This window comes from Arvicanthis niloticus, chromosome 1 (genome assembly GCF_011762505.2).
Source record: "Arvicanthis niloticus isolate mArvNil1 chromosome 1, mArvNil1.pat.X, whole genome shotgun sequence".
Taxonomy (NCBI): domain Eukaryota; kingdom Metazoa; phylum Chordata; class Mammalia; order Rodentia; family Muridae; genus Arvicanthis; species Arvicanthis niloticus.
The window spans coordinates 152,940,742-152,968,654 of NC_047658.1; the positions used below are offsets into that span (position 1 = coordinate 152,940,742).

At 44.7% G+C, this 27,913-nt stretch overlaps 1 protein-coding gene across 1 annotated transcript in view; it reads right to left on the reverse strand.

Moving 5' to 3' along the window:
• The window catches only part of Arl3 (ARF like GTPase 3), a 45,447-nt gene that overhangs the window by 13,216 nt on the left and 4,318 nt on the right, over positions 1-27,913 (reverse strand). Inside the window, exons 2-3 of the mRNA XM_034510755.2 lie at positions 21,384-21,527; positions 13,496-13,612 (exon numbers count right to left, since the gene is read on the reverse strand). Coding sequence (XP_034366646.1) covers positions 13,496-13,612; positions 21,384-21,527 — 261 coding nt within the window. The remainder of the gene's footprint in view (positions 1-13,495; positions 13,613-21,383; positions 21,528-27,913) is intronic.

Here is a 27,913-nt window from a genome sequence, read left to right on the forward strand (position 1 = left end):
GACAGCAGTGCTGTTGGGGGCGTCTGGGACATCTCTCTGAAAGCACCACTTCACCATTACTTCCATGTTGACTTCAGGACCGAGACAAGGGACAGTTATCTGTTCGTTACTCTCCTCCCCGCTGCTGTGATGTCAAGGGAAGTCTAGACAGACAAGCTATGCTAGACAATAATGTCGTTATTTTTTTTTTTTTTTGAGACAGGGTATCATGCAGTCCAGGTTAGCCTTGAACTGGCTTTGTAGTCAAGGATAACCCAGAAAATTTGATCTTGCCTCTGCTTGCTGGGTCTAGGTGTGTTTTAAGGGGTGCTGGGCATTGAACTCAGAGCTTTACATGAATGCTAGGCAAGTATTCTACCACTTCAGCTACATCCCCAGCAGAAAGAAAATTCGAGACTCACTGTAAGTTATAAATTTGAAGCTTCCCCTTCTACCCATGAGTTTTAGTTACAAATAAACAATATTGCATAACAGTAAGGAAAAGAAAGTTTTTAAAAAGAGAATGAAAAGCCGCCCATAGTTATAGCAGCTAAAAACAATGGCTATTTAAACTTCCTACAGAAGGCAGTGGACGTGGTGGTGAAGGCCTTTCATCCCAGTACTTGGGAGGCAGAGGCAGACGAATCTTTGTGAGTTCAAGGCCAGCGTGGTCTACATAGTAAGTTCCAAGACAGCTGGAACTGTTAAACAGAGACTCTGCCTTGAAAAAACAAATATCTAGATAGATGGATAGATGGATAGATGGATGGATGGATGGATGGGTGGGTGGGTGGGTGGGTGAATGGATGGATGGACAGATAGATAGATATCCTACAGTAAGTTCCAGAACAGCCAGAACTGTTATACAGAGTGGCCCTGTCTTAAAAAAAATATAGGACTATTTAAAAAACCAAATAGGACTAGCCAAGATTATTACACAGAGAAACCCTGTCTTGAACCCTGCCTTGAAAAACCAGATAGATAGATAGATAGATAGATAGATAGATAGATATTCTACAGAAAGTTCCAGGACAGTCAGGACTGTTACATATATATATAGAGAGACCCTGTCTTGAAAACCAAACAGATAGAAAGACAGACAGACAGATAGGTAGAGATATCCTACAGAAGGCCCTGTCATACCAGCCTGATCTAAGATCTAACACAGCCAGGCCTGTTACACAGAGAGGCCCTGTCTTGAAAAACCATCCATTCAACCAACCAACCAACCAACCAAATAACATACAAAAGGCTCCACTCCACCAGGTTTGGTACTCAAGTTTGTAATTGCAGCACTTTAGGGGCTGAGGCAGGAGGATTGCTATGAGAATGAGGCCAGTCTAAGCTAATTTTAGCTCACTCTTAGTGGCTTTAAACCAGAGAAGTAACTCTCTAGCATCCTCTTCCCCCCCCCCCCCCGCCCCCCCAAGACAGGGCTTCTGTGTAACCCTGGCTGTCCTGGAACTCACTGTGTAGATCAGGCTGGCCCTGAACTGAAAAGATTCGACTTTTTGAGGCCAGTTCAGGGTCATAGGCCTAGGTTACATGAGACTTTGTTTTATCTCAAAAAAAAAAAAAAAAAAAAGAAAAGAAAAAGAAAAAGAAAAAAAAGAAAGAAAGAAAAGAAAAGAAAAAGAACTTATTATTATTGAACTAACAGCATAGCAGAACTCTCTCTTTTAAAATACATTCAGCTAAAAACAGAAACCAGCTGGGCGGTGGTGGTGCACACCTTTAATCCCAGCACTTGGGAGGCAGAGGCAGGTGGATTTCTGAGTTCAAGGTCAGCCTGGTCTACAGAGTGAGTTCCAGGACAGCCAGGGCTATACAGAGAAACCCTGTCTCGAAAAACTAATAAATAAATAAATAAATAAATAAATAAATAAATAAAACAGAACCCAAACTTCGGCTTGTACCATTACACTCCTTAAACTTCAACAGTGGTCAGCAGTGCACACAAGCATTGCTGCTGGTGCAAATTCTCTACTACACTGACATCTCTTCTTTTGGAAAAGAGAATGATAATTTCTTTGCACAATGTTCTTTCATTTAGTCACTAGTGTTCACTATTATTCCAGAATCCAAGTTTGCATTTTCTCTCAAAAATGGCCGGTGTTTCCATTTGGTAGGGTGGGGGTGGGGCAGGAGTGGTGTGTGGGATTTCAGTGGTCTTTTGGTGGTATATACAGACTCCGCGTTAGTGAATGATCAGTGGATTGTGCACAAGTCACAGACATTCCACACCTGATAATGAAAATAAGTCATTATGCAAAGCATGCTAATTTTGCTTACTTATTTATATTTAAATAACATTTAAATTTATTTAGTTAAGTATGTTGGGAGCTCAGACCTTTTGTTGTTTTTTGTTTTGGTTTTGAGACAGGGTTTCTCTACATGGCCCTAGCTTTCCTGGAACTCACTATGTAGACCTGGCTGACCTTGAACTCACAGAGATCTACCTGTCTTTATCTCCCAAATGCTGGGATTAAAGGTGTGTACCACCAGGTTCCACCAGGTTTTACTTATTACAAAAAATTTTAATCGTGTGTATGTATGTGTGTAGGCCATGTGTGTAGGTGCCTGAGGAGACCAGAGGTGTCTTATCTCCTGGAGCTGGAGTTAGAGGCAGTTGCTGAGCTGCTGACATGGGTGTTGGGGATTGAACTCTGGTCCTTCAGGAAGAACAATACATGCTTTTAACCCTGGGGCTGCCTCTGCAGCCTGGGGCTCAATATGCATAACACAAAGCCAGGTTTAGAAAGACTGAATGCACGGGAGAGGCCTAAACACAATTACCTGCCAGTCTACAGGTTAGTTAGATCATGACAAGCCACAGTTCAGAATGGGAGGGAGGGACGGGAAGCCAGGTGACTTCTGGAGTCAGAGAGCACCCTGAAGGGTGCGTGTAGGTCACTGAGCAAAACATAAATTACAAAGTAGGAGGAAGGTATGCTAGGGCCAAAGGCCGAGGATAAAACTGAGGGGAGAAATGAGGACCATCTGGTATGACAGAAAAAAAGGCAGAGCCAGTGTGACTGGGAGGTAGGGGGAGGAGGGAGGGAGAAGGACCCTGTACAGTGTCCTCTGACCTCATAGGTGTGTCGTGGCAAGCATGCCACCCATGAGAAATAAACATAAAGAACAGAGATGGCTGAGACAGGAAAGCAGGGAGCAAAGGTTTTAAAGAACCAACCACCCAAGCACCAGAGAGTCCAGAGAGGAGCACTACAGAGTCCAGAGGGGAGCACAAGGGACAGCCATCCCCCAGTCAAACCTTTGCCACTCTTTACTGGACATGAAGTTTCACTTCCTGTTTTTGACATCATGCTCCAAAGGATGGCTCTAACCACATACCAACTCTTTCAGCTTTTGTGTGTATAGAATCTGAACAGTGCTACATAAAAATCCTACGATCAAGTCTAGAAAGAAATCACCTTATTTATTTATTTATTTATTTATTTATTTAATGTATGGGTACATTGTCGCTGTCTTCAGACACACTAGAAGAGGGCATCAGATCCCATTACAGATGGTTATGAGCCACCATGTGGTTGCTGGGAATTGAACTCAGGACCTCTGGAAGAGCAGTCAGTGCTCTTAACTGCTGAGCCATCTTTCCAGCCCCCCCTTTATTTTTTAAGAGCCACTGGAAACATAATGGACACAAACTGTCCCATTCTCCACTCTCCATGACCTGATCTAGCTTGTTCAGGACCCTGGGTATGTTCCTGTGTAGGCATGTAGGAGTTCTTCCCTCCCCCCCCCCCCCCCATCTCGCTCTCTCAGTTTTTTTGTTTTAATTCAGAACAAACTGATCATTAATAAAAAAATTTCCTGGTCCTTGGCCATGAAGTACCAGAGAAAGTTAAGTGTTTGTGCTTCTGACTTTAACATGGTAGAGTCCTTCATATATCAAGTCATAAGATCTATTCTACTGCAAGTTATCTTTCCCAGCACCCAGAAGGCTTAAGTGACCTCTCATCTCAGGCTGTTCTTTTCTGTTTGCTTTGGCAGTTGCTTTTGAATTCTTATTTGGCTGTGGGAGGACCTGAGGAAACTCCCTTCTTAGAGTCAGGGCAGCTCTGGCTCCAGAGACTGAGACTCTCCTCACTGACCAGTCAGTCTCTGTCATTCCTGTTCTCCTCCTTCCTGCTGCCACCTTTTGGCCATTTTATTGCTTCTCAGTTCTTCCCAAGAGGGTAGGCAGCACGAGGTGACAAGGAAAGAGTGTGGCTTTACTCATAAGTGGAGCTGCTGTCTAAGAGGACTACAGAACTGATAAATTAGGTATCTGCATAACCTGGGGCTTTCAGTTGCTAGTGGTCTGTCTCTGGTGGCACCAATATGAAAGGAGAAAAGAGACAGCTATTTTAAAGCATTTGACATCCTTTCCTCTTGAGGTCCTGTCTCTCTTTTCCTCCCTCTCCGAGACAGAGTCTCACTACAAAACCATGGCTTGCCCGGGTTCCTGCCGACCTTCCACCGGCCTCTGACTCCCAGAGAGCTGTGACTAAAGGCGTGCACCACCACACCTGTCCGTCACTGAGAACCGGAAGACGCCCACGCCCCGCCCTTCCGTTACACTTCAGGTCTTTTACAGTTGCTTCCCGAAATTCCTCAGCTGAGGTCAGGCGTTCTCACTATCACAATTCCACAGGGTAACCCTGACCCCCAAACCCTTAGAACCACTGCATGCTCTAAAGTGAAGGCAAGCAAACTTCTGTGAGCAGTCAGTAGGAAACACTGTCTCGTGGCCCATGGAGTCTCATTCGCACACAGAGAGCCAAGCCACTACTACAGAAAGCAATTGTGGGACCGCAGGAACCAATGCAGGTGGCCAGGTTCCAGCAGAACTTCATTATGGACACCAGAATTTAAATTCCACGTCATTTGTACAATGCCACAAAACAGTATTTTCCTTTTGATTTTTTTTCAAACCTCTTAAAAAATATAAAAAACCATTCTCGATCACAGGCTACACAAAAACAGGAGGCAGACTGGATCAACCTGGCCACCGCTGCTCGAAATCTAGGTTTTACCACAGCACTCCAGAGAGAATTGAAAAGATTTAACCAGGCAATGAAATGTGTCAAGCCTCAATCCCACTCCTGCAGGGTACAGCGTCCAGTGTAATAGGTCTTTTTCAACTAACAATGGAAGACTATTAAACCCAGACGAACACACAGAATTCATCAACCCGCTCAGGGCTGCTATGAGACTGCCTACTCAAGGCTGCCTACTCAGAACCCGACACTCAGCTGCTTTCCAAAACCTGCCAAAGCTCCAACAGCACAGGAAGTCAGTGAGGTTGACTCTCACCCTTAAATACTACCTTGTACCAGTACACAGGATCGGCAAAAGGCTGCTCTGATGCTTGCTGGGTGGCATGTTATCCCTGGGCACTCTCGGCCTATGAGGATGTGGGATCCAGGGTCAGATCACACTTATGTGCAGACCAGGACGGTCTAAGAATCTGGAGCTTCACAGTCACTAAAGTCCTTTTATACAGTGCGTCTCTGAGCTCTGCGCCTAAAGCAACTTCCCTTGCTTTTTTCCCCCAGTTTATTTTTTTTTTTTTTTTTTTTTTTTTTTTTTTTTTTTAAATCTTTTTAAAGATAGTGTCTCACTATATAACTCTGGCAGACCTGGAACTTGGTAAGTAAACCAGGCTGGTCTTGAACTCTGAACTCACAGAGATCTGTTTACCTCCTGGAGTACTGGAATTACATCTAGACTTTGTTTCTTCCCTTACTCACTCTGTGGACCAGGCTGGCCTCATACTCAAGAGACCCACCTGCCTCTGCTTCCAAGTGCTGGGATTAAAGGTATATGCTACCATGTCTGGTTAGATAAACAATTCAAAATAGCTTCAGGAAGTCTCTGAAACTAAATAGGCCCATCCCTGTCAAAGTAAGCAATAAAAGGTGAGGACCTCTCTCACTGGAGGAAAGCTGAGTTACAAAGACAAGTCAGATAATCCAAGTTGCAAGGAAGACTCCACACAGCCACGGTGCATCGGAGGCTGGGGCACCAGGCCAGCTGCCTGCAGAACTCAGAACCAGTGGGTTCTGAGTCATTTCTGCTCCTGTAAAGCAATCCTTCACCCACACTGCTGTAAGCAGCTCCAATAAAACTCACTGGCTCACCAAGTTTGCCTTTGGTGGTGTCTGTACTTTGGTCTGTCGTGGGCTCCCAATCTGGGATGAGCAGATGTACCTCCCCAGGGAAAGGTTTGTCACACAACACAGTTGGCCCCTGAACAGGGATGGGGCCAAAGGAGCCAGTGCTGGCCCTGGGTATGTGTCGTAAGACGTGCAACTGAGGCTTCGAGAAGTGGGAGTGGGAAAATCCGTGCAGGAAATTGCCACGCAGCTGCCCTTTCTTGTATGGAGCTAGTGTGCCATTGCACAATGCCAGCAGTTGAGGGGTTCTTGCTTTGGGTAGTAAGACGTGCAACTGAGGTTGAGCCGTCAGGATTAGGGGTGTGTGTGTGTGTGTGTGTATAATCCCAGAATGGCAGTCCTCATCTGTATGGTATGGGGTTACTTGCCTGTTTGATGAGTGGGGTCCACCATATGAATACAGAGATGCCCTAAAAACAACAGTGAAAGGTTTAGAGGAAATGTTACAGTCTTGGAGATCAATGCACAAGGTGGAGACTGTTGCCCAGCAGCAGCAGGGGTTGCCTGGCCACTGTTGTGCACTTTTAGAAATGCACCAGAGGCCAAGATGGCCACCAGGCAGGAGCGTTCGTGCACAGGAGCACTTGGAACAAGAGAGGGAGATGGCAGCATCCTTCATGTTAGCCTCTGACTGGCATGTGACTGAGATAACCTAGAGGATGAGGCTGGGGGCTAGATTACCGCTTCTTAAGGTTTGAGGGCCAGAAAGAAAAGAGAATTCAAGTTAGATTTGTACCTCAGGAGTCCTTCCTGGGATTTGAGAGCTTGGAACCCATAGCTAAAACAAAAACTGTGTTAAAAGTAATAAAAGACACTGAAGAGCTGAGAGAGGGGGGTGGGGTATCTGTGCATCTGTGATCCACTGTGTAATTGAAGGCCTAACAATGGAAGCTGGGTGATCAGGAAACACTCAGAGCTTGACCTGCTGGAATTAGGGAAGTTTAAACAAGTAGGCTGTCTCAGCCTGGCTGTGAGGCTTGGAACATGGGGTGGATGGGATCTGTTTGATTTCTGTGGAGACAGAAAATCTGAGTAATGTTACTTCCCATCCCTCTTAAGGTAAAGGCTGCATGACCTGAGACAGTATGAGGGAGGTCAGTCCTTCACGGGCTGGCTTATGGAAGCCATTACAAACACTTGGTAGTTTCGGTCTGAGGTCCCCACAAATAGCTATGGCTGGAGGACCATGGAGGAGGCGGCTGCTATGACGGAATGAGGAATAAGAGAAGCTGGGAGTGAACCCCAGTTTCCAGGGCCAGATAGAACTTAACAGAGGAGTACAGAAAAGGTTGGTCAGGCAGGGTCCCAGAGGATGGTATGGCTCTAGGTCATGGAACTGTAATGGCTCTGGGAGGATGACTGAAGAGTGCAGGGAGCTAATTGTTCCTATCCGCACTGTCCCCCAACCGTGATCTTCGGAGGAAGCAAGTAATATAAATGGACGGAACCTTTCCATGCCGTGCCCAGACCTTGACTATCTCCGACTTTAGTGTTGTCCTATGACCCTCTGGGCTCACCCACCACCACTGAGAGCCCATGACCAGACTTTCAGTGTGCTTTGTCAGGGCTATCTTTGTGACCACTATTTGTCATGGGACAGTGGTTTTGGGACGTCACCTTGCCCTGCCCATCCTCTGGGAAAGGCTTTGTTATATAGACGACATGATGCTAACCTGAGTGTTCTGCAGATCTAAAAAGCCACCGGGGCCGGGCGGTGGTGGCGCACGCCTTTAATTCCAGCACTTGGGAGGCAGAGGCAGGCGGATTTCTGAGTTCGAGGCCAGCCTGGTCTACAGAGTGAGTTCCAGGACAGCCAGGGCTACACAGAGAAACCCTGTCTCAAAACAAACAAACAAACAAACGCACGCCACTGGATAGACAAGCAGGTGCAATGACACTTCCAACTATCTTTCTTACAACCCTACTGGGCTGAGGTAGTTTAAAGGAAAGGGGGAAAAAATCCACTTGGGTGGAAAAGGACATTCCTGGAGGCCAGAGATTACTGAATGAAAACCCCAGTGCTAGGGTGGGCTACTCCCTGTGGGTTGTTGGCCAGGGAGGCCCCTGAGGCCCCACAAACCATAAAGGACACTCCAACCCGTTGAGCTGTCTGCAGGCTGTGACTGGGATGCAGGTTCCCAGCTTTGTGAGCTGACACCCATGCTGGAGTCCGCAGTAAGTAAGTTTGTCTCACAACAGCTTGTCTCACTGTTTCTCTCTGTTCTGTAATAGTGCCTTTCATACAACAGGAGGCTTAAATTCTGGTGAAGTCCAGCTTTTCCCCTTTCATGGACTGTATTTTGGGGTCCCCATCACCAAACTCACAGTCCTCTGGATGCCCTCCTGTAATAGCCTCTAGAAGGTATGTAGTTTGGGGTTTCTATCTGTGTCTAAGATTTGATTTTGAGAGGCCAGGTGTGGTGGTGCACACCTTTAATCCCAGCATTCAGAAGGCAGATGCAGGCAGATCTTTGTGAGTTCAAGGCCAGCCTAGTCAGTGAGTTCTAGGATAGTCAGGGCTCTATAGTGAGACCCTGTCTTACCTCCTCCCCTATCTCCCCAATTTAATTTAGAGTGTTTTATGAAAGGAATAAGATCTATGTCTAGATGGTTTTGGTTTTTGGTGTGTGACGATAACTGCTGGCCCAGCATCGTATGCTGTAAGCCCCCCCTGGCACCCTCTTAGCTAGCTCACGTATATTCATGGGGTTACAGTTTGTCCCCCTTCACACTACTGATCAATTCTTTTCTTAAAGATGTTTATTTATTTAATTTCATGTAAATGAGTACACTGTAGCTGTCTTCAAACACACCAGAAGAGGGCATCAGATCCCATTACACATGGCTGTGAGCCACCATGTGGTTGCTGGGAATTGAACTCAGGGCCTCTGGAAGAGCAGTCAGTGCTCTTAACCACTGAGCCATTTCTTCAGCCCCAGTGATCAATTCTTATATTTTTTCTATTACATGTGCTGTCTTGATTATGCTGTAGCTTTAGAGTAAGTCTTTTTTTTTTTTTTTTTCCTTTTGGTTTTCAGAGATATGGTCTTTCTATCTCAGACTTCCAGGCTGTCCTGGAATTCACTATGTAGACCAGGCTGGCCTTAAACTCACAGTGATCTACCTGTCTCTGCCACCCTGGTACCTCACCCAGACAGAGTTAATCTTAAAGTTGGGAAATTCAGCAGTCTAGCTAAATTCTTAAGTTATACTGACTATCTAGACTATTTGTCTTCCCACATAAAACATTAGAATCAGTTTGGCAATAACTATAAGATAATTACCCAGAATTTTGATTGAGATTACATTGAACTATTAGGTAGGTTAAATATTAACTGATAGCAATATTGAGTTTTCTTATTTATGAACATAAAATATCTGTCTATTTAGTAAAATCTGATTTATATGTAATTATGTAGTTTGGCAAAGCTGGGAATTGAACCCAGGACCTCATTTATACTAGAAAAGCATTCTCTTTAATTAGCTTTGGAGCTTTTGACACACAGGCTTAGGCCTAAGTTTGTGTCTGAGTATTTGATATTTGGATGCTAAGCCCTGCTTTGTTTTTAATTTTGAGATCAAAACAACACTCTCAATTTAGATATACTTTTTTGCATATTTCAAGTATTTGTGAATGAAGGAAAAAAAAAAAAAACAATGCCCAAGATTGCCTTAAAATACCCAAAAGTACAGTGAACCAAGACTGCCCAAGACGGACGGAATAAAGCTGAGTGGTGGTTTTATATTTTGGGTTTATTATATTACTGTTTCTGAGCGTTATATAAATCTGAAAATTTTAAACTGAAAATATGAAGGGGCCAGGGATGTAACTCCATTGGTACAGTGCTTGCCTAAGTTTATGTCAACTTGACAAAAGCTAGAATCATTTGGAAAGAGAGAACCTTATTGAGAAATTCCCCTGAACAGACTGGCCTCTGTGCAAGCCGACGGAACATTTTCTTGACGGATGACTGATGTGGGAGGGCCCAGCCCACGGTGGGCGGTGCCACTCCTGGGTTGGTAGTCCTGGATGGTATAAGAAAGCAGACCGAACATCCATGAGGAGCAAGTGAATAAGCAGCACTCCTCCATGGCTTCGGCATCCTGCCCTGACTTCCATCAGTGCTGAACTGTTGGCTGTAAGTGTAAGCTGATATAAACCCTTTCTTTCCCAAGTTACTTTTGATCATGGTGTTTTATCAAAGAAACAGAAGTCCTAACTAAGACACCCAGTCTACTCAAAGCTCTCGGTATGATCTGCAGCACTGACTGCATAAGGTTGTGTCTAACACACACCTGGAATCCCATCATCTAGGAATTAGAGGCAGGATAACCAGGAGAACAGGTCATCCTCAGTACAGAGGCAGATCAAGGCCAGCCTGGGACATACTCAGGCCTGTCTTATATACATACAGAAGGAATAGTCGGGTGAAAGATGGATGAACTGACAGCAGCCTGTTTCTTCTCATCCACTTGAGCCGATAACCCAGCGTGAAGAACAGGCTGGAACCTGTTCAGAGGGCTTGTAGGATGCCATGCCTGCAGTGTGTTTGCTAAGGGTAGCATACCTTTACATTCTAAGTTAAGAATGTAGTGAGGCCAGAGTAGTGGTGCTCACCTTTAATCCAGTACTCCAGTACTTCACCAGGAGGTGAAGGCAGTAAGAGCTATGAGTTCAAGACCAGCCTGGTCTACAGAGCTAGCTCCAGGACAGCCAGAGCTACACAAAGAAGTTCTGTCTTGAAAAACAAGGAGACAGAAGAGAACGCGAGTGAGTGGATGTGCTCCGTATTTCACACAGCCCCTCCTCTGTGCCACAGGTCTCACTCAGAGAGGGACACAGCAGACCTGGACTTCACCTCAAGAATACACAAAGTCTTAGATTTGGGAGGCAATTTAAGTCTGTAACTCCACACTCTACCTCATGTCAAAAAACTATCTTCAATGGCTTCCCTTTTATTATCTGAGGTACTTTTCCAGGAACCAATAACAGAGGGGAAAACAAAACAAAACAAAACAAAACAAAAAAATCAGGTCCTGCAAGATGGCTGAGCAGGCCCAAACCCGATCCCTGGAAACCACAGAAGAGGGAAGGAGAGAACTGACCCACAAGGCTGTTTTTTGATCTCCACATGTACCTAAGCACCAGCACACATACACATCACATACATGTACTCATACACATGTGCATGCATATACATACATACACACACAAATAATAAATAGAAATTAAAAATATACAAAAGTCCCTGTTATCATGGAATCTCTATTGTGAGAGGAACAGGCATTAAATAAATGAAAACATGAATGAAGTGGGGCCAGAGACACAGTGCAAGGGCAGAGTTCCTGCCATTCAGCAGGCATGAGACCCTGGGCTGGGGGTGGAAAAGGAGGAGGAGGGGAGGGGGAGGAAGAAGAGGAGGAGGAAGGAGAAGGGAGAAGAGGAGGAAGAGGAGGAATAGAGGAATGATAGTGACAAAGGCAGAGTGTCTGCAAAGCACATGAACAGTCTGGGGTGATGGGGTGACCTTAGCTGTAAGGTGACACAGCTGAAGGCGAGGGAGCAAAGAAAAAGGAAGTGAGAACTTGCAAGGCAGTGCACACCTGTGTGCTGGCGCCTGGAAGGCAAGGCCACTGGGGTGGAGCCTCAGGAAAGAAAAACCTTGAAGCACATGTGGCCCCTGGTGGAGGTGGGGGTAGGGTAGGCCACTGAGAGCACGACTTAGGGCAACTGAGACCCTAGCCACTTGGGGAATCAGGCTTCCTCTACAATACACTGCCAGCCACAGTGCAGCCTTGCCAAAGGCCCAGAACAACAGGGTTCCCAGGCCCTGGAGAGGCCAATGGAACCGTTTCTAAGTTGATTGTGCTGGGGATACGCTACAGCAATGGAAAGCTCTTAGCTCATCTCCTCACCGGCAAGTGTCAGGACGCCCCAGAATTCTACCCTGCCTTTCCCTCTCAGCCACAGCTTTTGTGGCCTCGTCTACTTTCAAGGCTTTAGTTACAATGCACATACTGATTAGTCCCAAGTTATTTCTAGCCTGGAACTCTCACGTGAGCTTCAGTCTCATATGCCAATGGCTGCCTCTCTGAAGTCTCCTGTGAGCGGAAGCTCTTCAAGCCTAACGTCCAAACCGTGTTCCTTTCTTCATCCACTGCCCAGGCACATGCTTTCAACCTTGTTAATATACTTCCTCTCACCCACAACGACGATGTGGCAGACATGACAGCTCCTCCTGGATCCTGACATTCAGGAAGCTAAGCAGGATGGTTTCTCTGAGTTCCAGGCTAGCCTAAATTACACAGTGAGATCCTGATTCAAGGGAAAGAAAACCCCAAACCACCAACTGGGTAAGGTGGCTCATCTGTAATCATGATACTGACGGTGCTGGGAGGAGGAAGATCGGGAAGTCAAGGTCGTCATCAGCTACAGAGTGAGTTTGAGGCCAGTGTGGGCCACATGAGACCTTGTCACAAAACAAAACAAGAAGCACCAAAACAAATCCAAATGGAGATCTTCTTGGATTCTCTTTTCTCATTCCTCACCTCTGACCAATTTGCAAGTCTTGTCCACCTCAGAGGAGGACCTGGGCAGTGTTGGTGCACACGTTTGTGTGCCTGTGTGATGTGTGTGCATGTGTGTGTGTGATGTGTGTGTGCATGTGGGGTGTGTGTATGCCTGTGGGATGTGTGTGTATGTGTGTGCCTGTGAGGTGTGTGTGTGCACGTGTGTGTGTGTGTGTGTGATGTGTGTGTGTGCATGTGGGGTATGTGTGTGTGCATATGTATGTGTGTGTGCCTGTGGGGTGTGTGTGTCTGTGTGTGTGCCTGTGAGAGGTGTGTGTGCACGTGTGTGTGTGTGATGTGTGTGTGTGCATGTGGGGTGTGTGTATGCCTGTGGAGTGTGTGTGTGTGTATGTGTGTCTTTCTGTGTCAGCTGCATGTGCTTCCTCATCCCCAGCAAACGCCTTTCTTCAGCTACTGACTCTATGTGGAGTTAGATTCTTTCAGGCTGCCTGTGCTTCTGCCGCTTTTTCTTGCCTTTTAATTCTTTAGCTGACAGAGAAATGAACCTGATCAAGACCCCCTAACTACCACTCTCTTCTGGAGATGTAATGTGTTACTAGGGGAGACAGAGCCAGGGCAAGATCTTCTGACCGCCTTTGTTATTCATTTTCTGGTGATTACAAACACTTTGCCAGTGTGGATATGGGCACAACACTGTCACTGACAGCCAGCCAAACATCTTGTTCCTTCACAACTGCAGCCTTCTGCTGGCCCTGCTCACTCGGATCAATGTTAGCAAAGACAAACATGTCATGATTACTTACAAGAATATCAGTATTTTCAAAATAACTTCTCCAGTATGGTCTGATTTTCCTCTGTCCGCCAATGTCCCAAACATTCAGTTTAAAACCTTGTGACTGTACACTTTTGATGTTAAATCCCTGAAAGAGACAAGGGGTAAAAATAACAAAAAAAGGACCAATTAATTCTTACAAAGTTACATTTAATAGTACATGCAAGCTAGGGGTTGAACCTGGGCTTCAGGTATACAACACACGCAGGGTGCACCAGTCAGTTCTATTGCTAGATATCTATCTATCTATCTATCTATCTATCTATCTATCTATCTATCTATCTATCTAGACAGTGTGTCACTATATAGCTCTGGCTGTCCTGGAACTCACTATATAGACCAGGTTGGCCTCAAACTCACAAAGCTCTGCCTCCCTCTGCTTCTTGAGTACTGGGACTAAAGGTGTGCACCACCATACTTGGCTTTTTAATTTTAGGTATGTGAGTGTTTGAATGTATGTCTGTGTACCACACATGTGCAGTGCTCCTGGGGGCCAGAAGAGAGAGCATCGGATCCCTGGGACTGGAGTTATGAGTCAACATGTAGGTGCTGGGAACTGAACCTAGGTCCTCTGATGAGAAATCAGAACTCTAATGGCTGAGCTATCTCTTCAGCCCCTTTTTGAAGTATAATTCACTCTGTAGACCAGGCTAGCCTTGACATTATAAAGACACACCTGCTTCTGTCCCTCAAGTGCTAAGATTATTAGTGAGCCACACCATGCCATGATTTCCAGATATTCTTGTTAATGTGTCTTACTTTTTAGGTTTATTTAATGTATATGAATATTGTGCCAGCATGTATGTATGTGCATCATGTACATGCTTCCTGGGAGGTCAGAAGCGGCAGCTGGAGCCCATGGAGCTGGAGGTACAGATAGCTGTGAGAAAACACTTGGGTGCTAGGAATTGAACCTGATGCCTCTGCAAGAGTAACAAGGAGCATGCCTGTCCGGGATGGTGCACACCTTTAATCCTCTCACTCCAAAGGCAGACGGAGGCAGGCAGATCTCTGTGAAGTTTGAGGCCAGCCCAGTCTACAAAGTAAGTTCCAAGACAGACAGACAGGGCTACACATAGAAACCTGTCTCATCTCCCCAGTCCCGAAAATAAACTAACAAGGACTCTAACTTCTAAGCCATCTCTCCAGCTCCCATATTCCCAAATTTTAATAACTACTTTTTACATAAGTTCTTAAGTATTCTGCCAGTTATGATACAATGTAATACCCTTAATACTACAAATGGCTTACTTACAAATGATATTTACTTACAAACTGATATTTACTTACAAATGTTTATTTCATTCAGTAGAATAATTGTTAATAATGGTGAGGCAAGAAGGCTACTTTCTTTCCTTTTTTTTTTTTTTCCTTCCCTGAGTTAAGCTTTCATGTAGCACAGGCTGGAAGTTGCTAAGTAGCAGAGGATGGACCTCTGTACTCCTGCTTTCCTTCTCAGATACTGAGGTTAGAGGCATGTGCTCCTCCACCTGGCTCACATGATGTTTTTAGAGTAAGGACTGTATACTATGACTGGGGTGCAGCCTGGAGGCAGGCAGCTTGCCTTACATGCACAGAGCCCCAGGTTCCATTTTTCCCAAGCCACAGAAAAATCCATATCATGTATTTGTAAACCTGTATGTTGCTAAGGATAATGGGACATGGGATTACCTGTGATCAACACAGACCTCTCCTCATGAGGTCTTCAAGATGTTAAGTTTAACAGGATGTTTCATGTAAATAATAGGAAGCAGAAGCTGAAGTTAAAGGCAAGAAAAAAAGTACAGATGCTAAGTTTAAAGAGAGACAAGCAAATCTGGAGGTTCTGAAGAAATGTCTCATGAGTCAACAGAGAGACAGGAGCTGAGCTGAGGCAACTGTGGGGCAGAGGGGGTTGTAGCTGGACTGTCAGAGGAGTGAGGAGGTGGTGTCTGCTGGATCACACATTCAGTCTCAGAAGTGGTGGCCTGAGTCACAGACCATGACAGAAGCCAACAAGGGTTCCCTTGAAACTGCTTTAGGAGGTACCTTGGATGAACTGGAAAAGAAAAACTTCTACCAGGCATGGGATTCATGCTTTTAATCCCGGTACTCAGCGCTGATGCAGGAGGATTGCTGCAAGTTCAAAACCAGTGTGGTGGGTTACTTGGTGAGTTCCAGGCTAGCCAGAGCTTCAGACTAAGACCCTATCACAAAAAAAATAAAATGGATAAAAATAAATAAAAAGAAAATAAAAAGAAGGAAGGAAGGAAGGAAGGAAAGGAAAGAATGGGAAAATCTTTGTTTTTAGCATTCAGAGTAATATTCAAGTAGAACAAGTCATGGCAACTGGGAATTATTGTAGAGAGAAACAAACTAACAAGACCTTTGGGGTTCAGGAGGAAAGCACTGCACGAGAAAGAGGGAAAAATATTCTCTGGCAAGAATGATAAAGGGAATCCAGGATTTGAATATCCAATCAATACTTTGCTACAACATCCGTGACATTTCATCCAGAGTAACTGGAATTATGTGGGTCTGGGGATGCCTCCAAGCCATCTGCTTCACCTGGCAGCTTGCCAACACTGCTGCCTAGCCCATCAGGTCTGGCACAGCACAGTGGCACAGACAGCACTGTCGCTCGCTTGATTCCACAGAGAAACTTATAGAGGAGAACTGGGACTGTGCTGACTAGGACTCTTCTAAGTCACCCATGACCGAATAAACTGTCTGTTCAAGAACTCTGAAGAGAAATGGCTTCAACTTATCATGAAAGTGACAGTGGCTGCTTCATGGCAACTTGCTGACAAAAAACTAGTGTGCATCTGAAATATTCTCTTTTCTTTCCTTTCTTCTTCTTCCTCCTCCTCCTCCACCTCTTCTTCCTCTTCCTCTGCTTCTACTTCTTCTCCTCTTCTTCTTCCTCCTCTTTTTTTTTTTTGAGATAGGTAGATAGATATGTAGTTCAAGATGGCCTTGAACTCACTATGTGGTGGCTGAGAAGACCACAAACTTCTGATTCTTCTGCCTCCATCTCTTAATTGCTGGCATTATAGGACTATGTCACCATGCCTAACTATAATTTTAAAATTCTACTCAACAATGCTATTAAATATAGAATCAAGTACTATTGAACCCTTTCTGGAATTAAACAGACTAACAGTTGTAAATGCTGTGATGTGACCAGATGTATCATCTCCTTAAACTTCTGGCTTTTTGGTTTTGTTTCTTCTGTGCTACCGATTGAAGCCAGGGCCCTGCATAAACTAGACACTGCCTTAAACTGAAACTCAAGCCAGTGATGGCTGAGTGGGTAAAGGTGTTTGCCACCAAGCAGGGCGATTGAATTCAGTCACAGGACCCACAGGGTGGAAGGAAGACCTAATCCCTGTAATTGTCCTCTGATTTCCATATGCTCTGATCTTTGCATGTTCTGCTACGGCCCATGCAAATGTAATTTTAAAAAGATAACTTATTAAACTTCTGTAAATCACACTGAGTATGGTGGTTCATGTCTTTAATCCCAATATTTGGAAGGCAAAACCAGGTGGATTTCTTAAGCTGGAGGCTAGCCTGGTCTACACACAGAGTATGTTTCAGGACAGCTAGGGCTACACAAAGAAACCCTATCTTGAAAACAAAACAAAACAAATTTTGCAATTCATCAGATCCACACAACATACTAGGAAATCATTCTACGGAAATAATAACAAATGAGTTTGTGCACACATCCACAGATGTGTGTATCTGTGAGTGTGTCCACCAGTAGTATGTGCATACATCCAGAGATGTGTGTGTCTGTGAGTGTGTCCACCAGTAGTATGTGCATACATCCAGAAATGTGTGTGTCTGAGTGTGTGTACCAGTAATATGTGCATACATCCAGAAATGTGTGTGTCTGAGTGTGTGTACCAGTAATATGTGCATACATCCACAGATGTGTGTATCTGTGAGTGTGTCCACCAGTAGTTAAGTACATGCATCCACAGATGTGTGTATCTGTGTGTTCACCAGTAGTATGTACATGCTTCCACAGATGTGTGTATCTGTGAGTGTGTCCACCAGTAGTTTGTGCATACATCTACAGATGTGTGTATCTGTGAGTGTGTCCACCAGTAGTATGTGCATACATCCACAGATGTGTGTGTCTGTGAGTGTGTCCACCAGTATATAAAGATGTTCACGCTCTGGGATGTTGTTCAGTTGCTGAGTGCTTGCATGCTTGATATGTAGGAAGCCCTAGGTTTGATTCCCAGCACTGCACACAGCCAGGTATGGTAGGGCACACTTATAATCCCTACAGATAGGAGGTAAATGCAGGAGGATCAGGAGTTTGGGGCCATCTTCAGCCATTTGTCATGTTGGGGGCTATGCTGGGATACATTAGACCTTGTTTAAGCAAAAACAACAACAAAGCAAAAAGATGTTCACAATTAACTTTGAATAAAAAAGATGATACAAAATACTATATTCTTTTTGTTTTCTTTCTGTGTAGACCTGGCTGTCCTGGAACTCACTCTATAGACCAAGCTGGCCTCGAACTCAGATCAGCTCACCTATGCCTCCAGAGTACTGGGATTAAAGGTGTGTGCCCTCGCTCCCTCATTCCTTCTGGAAAAATGCTATATTCTACACAATCTGCATTTTATTTTATTTTATTTTATTTTATTTTATTTTTGAGGTAAGTCTCACTGTGTAGCCCTGGTCAACCTGGAACTCATTATATAGACCAGGCTGGCCTAGAACTCAGAGAGATCCTCCTGCCTCTGACTCAAATACTGGGTTTGAGGGTGTGCACAACCCTGCTGGGATGTTTTTATCTTAAACACACCCATCACATGTGCCCACATATGTGCACAGGGAAAACCTGAATGGTAACATTCCTAAGCGCTAGTGGCTCTAAGTGGCTTTGCTTCAGTCACTGTTGTACTGCTTGCTGTGAAGAGACACTACGACTAAGGAAACTCTCAGAAAAAGCATTTAGTGTGGGGCTGGCTTACACTTTCAAAGGTGTAGTCCATTATCATGGTGGGGAGCACGGGAGCACACGGTCAGACGTAGTGCTGGAGTTGTAATTGAGAGCTACATCCTGATCTGAAGGCTGAGAAAGACAGAGACTGGGTCTGGCATGGGTTTTTGAAACCTCAAAGCCCCTCCCCAGTGACACACATCCTTCAACAAGGCCACACCTCTTAGTCTTTCCCACCCATGAGCCTATAGGGGCCACTCTCACTCAAAACAAGACAACAGGCACTACGCACATTTTCTTTTTAAATTTTAAACGTTCTTCCTTCTTACTATTTGTGTGTGTATATGTGCGCACGCGCACACGCACATGCACGTGTGCACACTGCTAAGTGTGGAGGACAAGTTCTCTCTTTTCACCCAGGGATTGAACACTTGCTATCTAGTTTGGCAGCAATCCCCCTTTTTCACTGAGCCATCTCCTCAGTTGTTCTCAACTTTACTCCTTTCTGCTTTCTAAATTGACTACAGTGAATGAATATCTAATGTCTTTTCAAATATTAAACAACAATACACTGAGTGTGTTTTTAGAGAATAAGTATGAAACCTCAACAATATAAAATCGACTGTCTATACACAGCAAACACAGCCTGAAGGGAGGCGCTGGGACGCTGAGTTATAACTGGAGACCTGCTCTGTCTGCACTCAGTGCTCTGGAAAATACAGTCTATTGCCGACACTAACCCCCAGCCCTTCTCTTTCTGGCAGGAATCCTGACACACTAATATGTGTTTTCAGCCTTGTAGGCTAGACTGCTGTAATTTGCTCCTCCTTGGGCTATACATTAAATTTGTTCAGAAGCTGTAAAATTGCTCATTTGGTAGCAGCTGAAATGACTTTTCTGCAAAGAGTTGCGAATTGCTAAGACTCACAGGCCATGAAGAACACACACCAGCACAGCCGGTAACCTGATGTCAGGGTCTCACAGTCATGGACAGAAAATGCTGAGACTGGTTTGCCCAAACCTCCAATGTGTAGGTGCTTTAAAGGAGAGGCTCTTACCCTACCTAATGCTACAGTCCTTTTTTTTTTTTTTTTTTTGGTTTTTCGAGACAGGGTTTCTCTGTATAGCCTTGGTTGTCCTGGAACTCACTCTGTAGACCAGGCTGGCCTCGAACTCAGAAATCCACCTGCCTCTGCCTCCCAAGTGCTGGGATTAAAGGCGTGCGCCACCACCGCCCGGCTACTACAGTCCTTTAGTACACTCCTCATGTTGAAATGACCCCAACCATAACATTATTTCAATGCATCATCATAACTGTATTTTACTACTGTTAAGAATTGTCACGTGAATATCTGATGTGCAGGAAGGGGAGTCAAAGGCCCTGGAGCTGAGCTACTGACAGTTGGGAGAGCTGCCACATGGGTGCTGGGAACTGAACCCAGGTCTTCAGTAAGAGCCTAAGTGCTCCCAACCACTGAGCCATCTCTCTAGCCCTATTTGTTTTATTTAACGCTTCCTTGAGACAGGGTCTCAGTGCCCTGGAGCTCACTCTATAGACCAGATTGCTCCAAACTTACAGTAATCTCTCTCTTCCTGCCTCTGAGTCACTGGAGTCTGTCACCATGCCTGGCTACAAACTGTTGTTTTCTTTGAGCCATTCTCTGGAGCTCATGCTGACCTAGACTTTACAATGTAGTCAGGGGCTGCTTCCAACTCCTGCTCCTCGTCCTCTACCATCCGGATGCACAGTCACAGCACACACTACACTTCTAAGCTCATGCCGGGTACCTGCTCTGGGTCCCATCCTCAGCACAATAAAAAGGGGAGGGATCTAGGATAGTCATTTAGGCCTAAGAAAGATGATGGAAATGTGTGGACATACTCTTAAAATTATGGGAGGATATACATGGCATAAAATATATCTTCTTCTTATCCTTTGTTCTTTTAGACAAGGTCTCTCTTTATTAAGTCTTGGCTGTCCTAGAATTTACTCTGTAGACCAGATTGCCTCAAACTCACAGAAATTCACCTGGCTCTGCCTCCTGAGTGCTCAGATTAAAGGCGTGTTCCTGGATTAATCATTTCTATACATATATATATATGTGTGTATGTGTGTGTGTGTGTATATATATACACACACACACATATATGTATATATATAATATAATATATGTAATATATTATATATATAAATAAAAATTTAAATTGTAAAGTCTGATGGCTTAAGTACATTTACATTGTTTGCATCCAGATGTACTCACCTTACAAACCCTGATTTATATAGCAGACAAGGCTCCCTGCATTCCCAGCTCTAGTAACCCTGCTGTACTTCCTCTCTCTCTGAGGCAGACTATTCTAGTTAGTTCACATGCATGGACTTTCTCGGATATGTATTTGAAATCTGATTATTCTTAGACAATACAGACTTTTCTCTGAAATGAAGCATGGCAGTGTATAAATTTATATCTCCCACAGTGACTGCATTGGTCAGTCTTAATAGTCACCTTAACACCTTCTAGAACCAGCCCTCAGTCAGGGATTGTCTGGATCAGGCTGACCTATGAGCATATCTGTGAGATCTGTTATGATGATGTTAACTGAGGTGGAAGGCCTGCCTGTTGTGGTTCCTGAGCTTGGCTCGTGGGAGTGGTACAGGGAAGGCTCAGCATAAGTAGACCTTTCATGCACTTGCGCTCTCCGCTCTTGACTGTGGATGTGACTCCCCTGCCTCACGCTCCTACTTTTACCTCCCTAGGATGATGGGCTATAATCTAGAATGAGCTCAAACAAATTCCCTCTCCCCCAGGTTGCTTTTGGTCAGGGCATTTTATCACAGTGACAGACACAAAACTGGGACAGCATTTTCCATCTTCCTTGGTGACAGCACCTGTCACAGGGGGCGCTCACTCACCTGCGTAGGTGTGATGTGACTGATGTCTTCGGATGCAAGCTGCTTCAGCAGGGTAGTCTTGCCAGCGTTGTCCAAGCCCAGGAGGAGGATTCGCACCTCCTGGTCTGGTGCACTTTTCAATTTGCGCAAAATAGAGAGCAAGCCCTTGAACAATCACAAGAGAGACAGGTTACTTGGTGGCAGTGACTTTGGTATTAGCAGACATCAGAATGGCTTCTGCTATAACTTTTGTCCTCCGTTACGGACAGCTAGCATATCTCCATCCACTCCATCCACTCCATCCACTCCATCCACTCCACGGCCATTGGTTCCACTTGCTTCTTCCTTCCAAGCCTTTAGCCTTAGTGGTGTGGGAAATGCAGCAACAAGGTCAGCAGCGTAGCTTGTCCCTCCCCATCCCATGACTCCCGCTTAGCTGGCACCCCAGCTGTGACGTGCTACCCACCCGTGTTCCTAAAGCTCTCCCTGTACACTTCAACTAGAATGCTTGGCATGTCAGACCAGTCAGTGCTCAGACTTCCCCACTTCCAGAGTGAAGCTTCCTGCCACTGCACGAGACAGATACTAGAATTACCCACCTTAGCTAATGTAGGACTCTAAGGTGGTGGGTGCTTTCTTCTGTGCTGTCAGCCCTCACACAGACACTGGGAATGTTCCTAAGTGACACAGAGTAAGAAGGGCAAGGACTCAGTGTGCTGGGGAAGTGACATTACGACAGGAAACAGTGCTGCTAAGGTGGGCAGACCCAGCCAATTCTCAGCAAAGAAGGCTTAGACTACAAAGAATGCTGTGCTGAGCTTTGAGTGTGCTGAGTCTTGCTGGAGATCCAAGGGCACACTGGCTACTAACAGATGAAAGACTGTGACCCGGAAGTGGCAGCAAGAGAAGGGGCTGAGTAACACAGTGCAGTGTGGGATGATGGTAAGATCACAAGAGTTTGGTCGCAAAAAAAAAAAAAAAAAAAGATTGCCAGTGGTAGTAAACCCCTTTAATCCCAGCACTTGGGTAGCAAAAGCAACAGTGTACTCACATAAATAAAAATAAATAAGTAATATTTAAAAAAAAAAAAGATGATACTATTTTAAGGTCATATACTCTAATCTCCCAGCCAGAGTAGAAATTCCTTCAAGCTGAGTCTTAGAATTTAGAATTGTACAAAACACTTGTGTTTCTCATCCACACTGCACCAGGTGAGAATTCAAGCCAATCTGTTGATGAAGATCAAACACTATTTCTGTGAAATAATTCTCAGCATTAGGTCTTTGGGCAGTGACATGGAAATGTGCAGGCGGATGGGCAGCCTCCTGTGCCCTTTGTGGCCGCTGTGCTGGCAGCTGAGGGCCACAGTGACTTCTCCATGCTGCAGCCTCTTTCCAACAGCAGAACGGCAAACAGTCTAAGACAGACAAAGACATGCCAAACGGTTTAGGACGAAGGTGGAATACATCTGAAGCTAACAAAAGATGGGCAGGATTTCACTCTTGTTGTTTAAGGAAGGGCATATTTTTATTTTCATCTCATTTAACTCTAGTTTGATTCAATTCCGTCTTCAAGCCATATTTATGAGAAGTCTCCTGAGTTACTATTGGGCTCAAAACACTTGACCTCCATCTGACTTTTATAAGAACCCAACAGGAGAGTCGCAAAGCATAAACTAGCTGTTACAGAAGAAAACAGACACAACACAGAGAAGGAGACATCGTCTAAGGCACTCATAGGCAATTCCTGAACACGACAGAGAGGTTGAGATATTGTTCAAGGCATTCGTAGTCAACACCTGAACATGCACGGCATTCATAATCAACACCCGAACAAGGTCGTTTCTCAATTCTTATTAGCTATACTGAACTCATTCATTAATAGTGCAATCTTTCAGACCCCACGGGGACTGGGATATAAAAGGACCAAGAACAGGAAAAAGCACTGAATTACTCATCCTGAGACCCTGACTGGAGACAGAAAAGGTCACCTTAGCTCCTAAAATACACTAAAATATAGGAATTTATCAAATTAACACATTAAATGACATAGGTAAAACTCTCATAGATTATCTCCTAGTGTAGAAATTGACAAGGAAGACCTTGTCATTTTACAGAAAATGTTTTACTATTTACAAAGTTTAAAGTCAGTACTTTCGGTTTTTCTTTTTTTTTTTTTTTTAAGATTTATTTATTTTTGTATTTTATGCATTGAGTGCTCTATCTGCATTATTACCTTCATGCCAGAAGAGGGCATCAAATCCTATTCTAGATGGCTGTGAACCACCACGTGGTTGTCAGGACGCCTGGAAGGGCAGCCAGTGCTCTTAACCGGTGAGCCATGTCTCAGGCCCACAGTTTCAGTGTTTCATTAAGTGCCTCCTCACTAAGAAACCACTTAATGGGGCTAGAGAGGTGAGTCCGCAGGGAAAAGAACACACTGCTCTTGCAGAGGACCCAGGTTCAAGTCTTGTACCAATGTGGGTTGGCTTCCAACTGCTTGGAACCCCAGCTCCAGCACGATCTGATGCCTCTGGCTTCCTGGGGCACCTGCATCTATGCACATGCCCACATGGAGGCATATGCACATAATTTAAAAAGCAAAACTTAAATCTTAAAAAAGGAAAGAAATCACTGGATACATAAACTGTTGCCTGGAGACCAAGTTTTTCTCACATCCTCAACATCTGAAATTGAACAATTAAGGGGAAAACACCGGTACTTTGTTGTAGTGTCCAGCTGAAGTGAGCGAACTTTCTCCACATGTGAGGAACTGAAGCAGGGCTTCGCACGTGTCAGGTGGGCATGCTTCATCCCTAGCTCCGAGAGTGGGTTCAGTATGACGCCCTGGCTGACCTGGAACTCAGTATGTAGACCAGGCTGGCCTCAACAGGGATCTTGCCTCAGCTTCCCAGGTGCTGGGATTAAAAGTGTGCACCAGTGCACCTGGCCCCGCCCCTCCTAATTCCTACTCAGTAAAGAAGTACAGCTGAGAGAAGACACAGCCGTTCTAACTATAGACACCTTTTGTAACCTAATAGTTCAGACTATAGCACTTTTGATTTCTAATGAACACTCTTCCTTATTAGGCAATAACATCAGATGCTTCACCCTTAAGTGAAATGACACAGAAAGAAAGTTCAGCCAATATTTTCTCCCTTCCAGTAAAATGAAAATGGCATCTCAAGCCCAACTCGGGACACAAGTGCTGATGCCACAGCGCACTGTGTCAACCCAAGCATCCAGGGCAGGATCACAGGATTACCAGGGCTCGCTAAATAGGGAGGAGGCTATTTTTAGCTAGCAGGGTTCTGCCAGAAAGGTACAAGGTAAGCTGATTTAAGAGGTTAGATGAAAGAGGGCAGGGTGTTGCACCCTGAGCTGTGTGCCGTCTCCATGCTACGCTTTATTTTAAATGTCAGATGAAAGAAAGCATTCATTAAAAGTTAAATGTATGATGGGGATAAGTTTTACTGTATAAAAACAATGACGTTAATTTTTACAGTGTAATTTTGACCCAAACAGCCATTCATTCAACTGTCATTAACACCCACAATGTGTTCCAGGCAGAAGAGATGTGATCTTTATGCAGGTTTATGCTCCACAGACACTGAATACAGGTAATGAGAGACAAGAACCTGTCAACTGTATGCATATGCTACCGACTTCAGCACGTACAAGTTATCTGTGCTGGGCAGAAGCACCTGAACTCAGTCACAAAACATTTAAACAAACTTTGTTACAACCACATCTTGAAGAGATGTGCTCCGGACTGCAGAGTGAGCGAGCGAGCGAGCAAGTGAGCTTGCTTATTTATTTATTTATTTATTTATTGACAGATCTCTCTCTACATAGCCCTAGCCATCTTGGAACTTCTGTGTAGACCAGGCTGGCCTGAAACTCAGAAACATGCTGCTCCTACCTATGGCGTGTCGGGATTGAAGGCATGTGCCTCCACAGTTGGCTTGGACTACAGACATTTACCTGCCTCAGAATCCATTTACAGTCAACTCACGGCAGAGGCATGGTACTCTGACCCTAAAAGACACAAACTAGGTCATTCAAAGAAACCAAAGTGGAGGGTTGGGGGTGGTAGAGGAACGTGCTGGGAGATGGAAACAGCATGACCCCACTGAGCTGTCAAGCACATTCCCTCCCTAAGCAGCTTAAATGGGACAGAGTTCAAATTCAGTTCACCTCTTAACAGGGTCCTATTGACCTTATACAAAGAACTGGATTGTGTTTTCTTTTTTTGTAATTATTTTTTAAAATGATACTTGTTTACTTATTTCATGTGTGCATGTGTGTGTGCTCGGTACAAAGTGCTTGTGGACATCAGCTGACAGCTCTTGTGAATGAGCACACGCCTTCCACCGTGTGGGCCCTGGGGACCCCATAAACATCGGCCATCGGCTTGGAGGCAAGCCCTCACCCACTGAGATGCCTCATCTGCACCCAAGACTTGTTCTCCTTCTTATCATCTCTCTACTAAATAAAAAGACACAGATTGTTCCTGAGGAAGAGTGGGGCCCTCAGCAGACACCAGCCTGACGAACAGGAGGCTGCTTCTAACTTCAGACTGCACTGAGCTGAGCTGACTCCACGAGGAAAGGAAAAGGACGAAATCTGATGAGGAACATGGAGAGGACTGAGTAAGGTGATGCTGTAAGGAAGGGCGCACAGAAGCTGCTCAGAACAACCGTCACATTTCCATATGTACAGAGCTGGAAAGAAACACTCTGTCAGTCCTGTTTCTTTTCTTGTATTTCTTTAGAGGTTGTGTGTCTCTGTGTGTGATATGTGTGTATATACTAGTGGTTAGCTGGGCTTTGGTGGCACAAACCTTTTAATTCTAGCACTCAGGAGGCAGAGGCAAGGGGATTTTTATGAGTTTGAGGCCAGCGTGGTCTATGAAGTTAATTTCAGGATAGCCATGGCTATGTAGAGACCCTGTCTCAAATATATATATATATACACACACACACACACACATACATAACTAGGGATTAAACCTAGGGCCTTGAACATACTAGGTTACCCAGTCCTTTTAAAAGCCCTTTTTATTTTAAGACAGAACTCACTTGTTGAGGTTGGCTTTGAACTCATAATCTTTCCCCATCAAGCTTCAGGGAACTCACAATACAGGAATGAGCCATCATGGGTAACTATGGGTATATTTTCTTTCTTTAAAAAAAATATACATATTTTATATGTACACATGTAAGCCAAGGTGTATCTGGATGGGCACCACATATGTGCAGGAAGATGCAGCGGTCAGAAGGTGGTGTCAGGTCCCCTGAATCTAGAGTTAAAGGTGGTTGTGTGTGGTTATGTGGGTGTTGGGAACTGAACCTGGGTCCTATGAGAGGATGGCAAGCTTTCTTTAATTATGGAGCCATTTTCTTTTTATTATCATTTAAAGGTTTTAGGTGTATGAATGTTTTATCTGCCTGTATGCAGGTGACCTTAACAAAATTTTTTTCACTTAACACTTTCTGACCCCCAAAATACATGTAACGAACAAAAAGTGGTGTGTGTACAGTAACTACATGTAAGAAGGAAGTAGTCCATAAATAATTGATGAATTGAATTCATGGTAAACAACAGTGATTAGTTATGTGCCAAATGACTACCATCTTTGTATCTTGCTGAGACGTGGAGCAATGGCCCTGGAATCCCTGTGAGGGTCTGGGGAGATGACTCAGCACTTTAGAGCATTTGTTGCTCTCTCTTGCAGAGGATCTGACTCCACGTCCAGCACCTATATTGTCACTTAGAAGCATCCAAACCTCCAATTTCAGGGAATCCGATGCCCCCTCTAGCATGCAAAACACTCATACATATAAAATAAAATGAGCTAAAAAGGAAAAAAAAAAAAAAAAAAGGAAATGTGATTGCAAGGTCAGGATACACGGCTGACCCTAAATGTTCACAGAAGCTCAAAATATTTTTTGTTTCAATCTCTCAAATTTGGAAAGAAAAAAGCATTGGCCACAGCTGAAATTTAAAACATTCGACACTGTGGTGAACAGGGAGTGGCTTGTTGGAGTAGGTGTGGCCTTGGTGGAACTGTCACTGGGGTTTCAGAAGCTTAACCCAGGCCTTGTGGCTCATTGTCTCTTTCTGCTGCTAGTACCATGTCTGCCTTCATGCCACCATGCTTCCTGCCATGGCGATAATGGATTAGCCTCTGAAGTGTAAGCCAGCCCCAGTGAAATGTTTTCCTTCATAAGAGCTGCGGTGGCCTGAGGTGGTGGTGCAGGCGTTTAACCCGGCACTTGGGAGGCAGAGGCAGGTGGATCTCTGAGTTCAAGGCCAGCCTGGTCTACAGAGTTTGTTCCAGGGCAGCCAGGGCTACCCAGAGAAACAAAACAAACAAAAAAAGAGTTGCAATGGTCATGGTGTCTCCTCACAGTGATAAAACCTTACCTTACACACATAGCTCTCTTTTCTTTCTTTCCTTTTTTTTTTTTTTTTAAGAATTATTTACTTTATGTATATGATATGAGTATACTGTAGCTATCTCCAGGCACACCAGAAGAGGGCATCAGA